This window comes from Nanorana parkeri, unplaced genomic scaffold (assembly GCF_000935625.1).
Source record: "Nanorana parkeri isolate BGI_ZX_2015 unplaced genomic scaffold, ASM93562v1 scaffold897, whole genome shotgun sequence".
Classification (NCBI taxonomy): Eukaryota; Metazoa; Chordata; class Amphibia; order Anura; family Dicroglossidae; genus Nanorana; species Nanorana parkeri.
This window is the reverse complement of record NW_017307165.1, coordinates 245,350-247,456: the sequence shown is the minus strand read 5'-3', so window position 1 is coordinate 247,456 and position 2,107 is coordinate 245,350. Positions and strand designations below refer to the sequence as shown.

The 2,107-nt window shown below is 44.9% G+C and overlaps 1 protein-coding gene across 1 annotated transcript in view; it reads left to right on the top strand.

The window, feature by feature from the left end:
• The window catches only part of EFNA3 (ephrin A3), a 104,003-nt gene that overhangs the window by 96,509 nt on the left and 5,387 nt on the right, over nt 1-2,107 (top strand). Inside the window, exon 3 of the mRNA XM_018565866.1 lies at nt 1,855-1,920. Coding sequence (XP_018421368.1) covers nt 1,855-1,920 — 66 coding nt within the window. The remainder of the gene's footprint in view (nt 1-1,854; nt 1,921-2,107) is intronic.

The following is a 2,107-nucleotide window of genomic DNA, read 5'->3' as shown; positions in this document are numbered from 1 at the left end:
CACGCCGCACCTCCTCCCCGCCTCACATTTCCTGCCCATCCACATCCACGATCGGCACAGGGACGCGGGGAGATGTAGTAAGGAGGAGCAGGTGTGGGGGGATGACAGCTGCTGATAAGACAGGTCCGATCTCAGAAGCAAGTTTCTGGAAGACTGCACTTTCCCACACATGGTGCTCTATAATGTATTGCTGGGATTTGTATTCCTCTATAGCTGATGGTACATTGTGCTGTATATTATACATAGGAATACAAATCCCAGCAATACATTATTCACTGTATGTATTTGTAGGGCTGCAACAACTAATCGACATAATCGATTATTGAAAAAGTTGTCAACTTTTTCAATAATCGATTAATCGGCTTCCGATCAGTTGGCCCTGTTCACGGCTCCACACGCTGTGCGCTGCACCTCCTCCCCACCTCACGCTCGCCGCTGCCAGACCCGCTCGCATCCCCGCTCCACCTGCCGCACCTCCTCCCCGCCTCACATTTCCTGCCCATCCACATCCACGATCGGCACAGGGACGCGGGGAGATGTAGTAAGGAGGAGCAGGTGTGGGGGGATGACAATCGCCGATAGAAAGGTCCGATCTCAGAAGCAAGTTGCTAGACAGGTCCAATCTCAGAAGCAAGTTGCTGGAAGACTGCACTTTCCCACACATGGTGCTCTATAATGTATTGCTGGGATTTGTATTCCTCTATAGCTGATGGTACATTGTGCTGTATATTATACATAGGAATACAAATCCCAGCAATACATTATACACTGTATGTATAATGTATTGCTGGGATTTGTTGTACTCCTTTATAGCTGGTGATATTCTGCATTGCGCTTTATAGAGGACTACAAGTCCCAGCAATAATACATTATACAGCGCAATGCAGAATACCACCAGCTGTAGAAGAGTACAACAAATGCCAGCAATAATGCATTATAAAGTGGTACAATGCTAAATATCACTAGCTATAGAGGACTACAAAACCCAGCAATAGTACATTATACAGCACAATGCAGAATGCCGCCAGCTATTATGTACTATTGCTGGGATTTGTTGTATGCCTCTATAACTGGCGGTATTCTGCATTGTGCTGTGGTTTTGTAGTCATCTATAGCCGTTGCCATTCTGCATGCATTGCTGTATAATTTTACACTTTCCATTTCACTATATTGCACACCACACTATCTTTTTTTTTTTTCTTTTTTACTTCCACCGCTCCAAAGCTTGCTCCTGTGATGGACTACAACCTCAATACAAACTAGTAGTCCATCACTGGAGCAATTTTTTAAATTTTATTTTATAGTTTATCCGATTAACCGATTAATCGAACTTAATAATCGGCTAACCGATTTTGAAAATAATCGTTAGCTGCAGCTCTAGTCGTGTGTATGTGTCTATACTCCTTACCGCCCCAAAAATGTGTAATTCCAGATAGCACAGCCAGGAGGGTGACCTCATTTGTTTCCATTGCAATTAAGTAATACAGCTTGGTCGCTGACCCTCCTCTTGCTTGTTGTTGGACAATGAAGCGGCTGATTGTTTCTTGACAAGCTCTCTATAGCCATTGGCCGTAGAACCAGCATAATGACCCTTTCATGTATTTCTATTAAAGATGGAAAGCAGATCAGGATTTCTGGTTCTGTCTTGTATCTGTCAGAGGTTCAACTTTCCTGCCACCTATCTGGAGGAATTGTTTCCATGTTCTGGATATCTATTTGTAGATCTGTTTCCCCCCGTTGTGTATGGCCCGATGTGGGTTTGTTCTGCTTGTCTGGGTGGAGACTCTTTCAGCAGGACGATGGATGAAAGCTTTGTCTGGTGCAGATTTCCAACGATTTCATCTTCTGTTTCAGCGCAACCGACCCACAACCACCGGCGCTCGTGTCTGAAGATGAAAGTGTTTGTGTGCTGCGCAACCAGTGAGTACACAGCTATTCCATTTATTTCCGGGGTCCATTCATATCCATACAATCTGTGGGGTGCTCATAAATACAAAGTGCAGATATAGCGCTGTCGGTGTGGGACGGTCTCCCTGCTCATGCTCTGTGCCGTTGGTAAATGTACCGGCAGCAAATTGATCATTGCCGATATTTAGTCTGTAGTGTG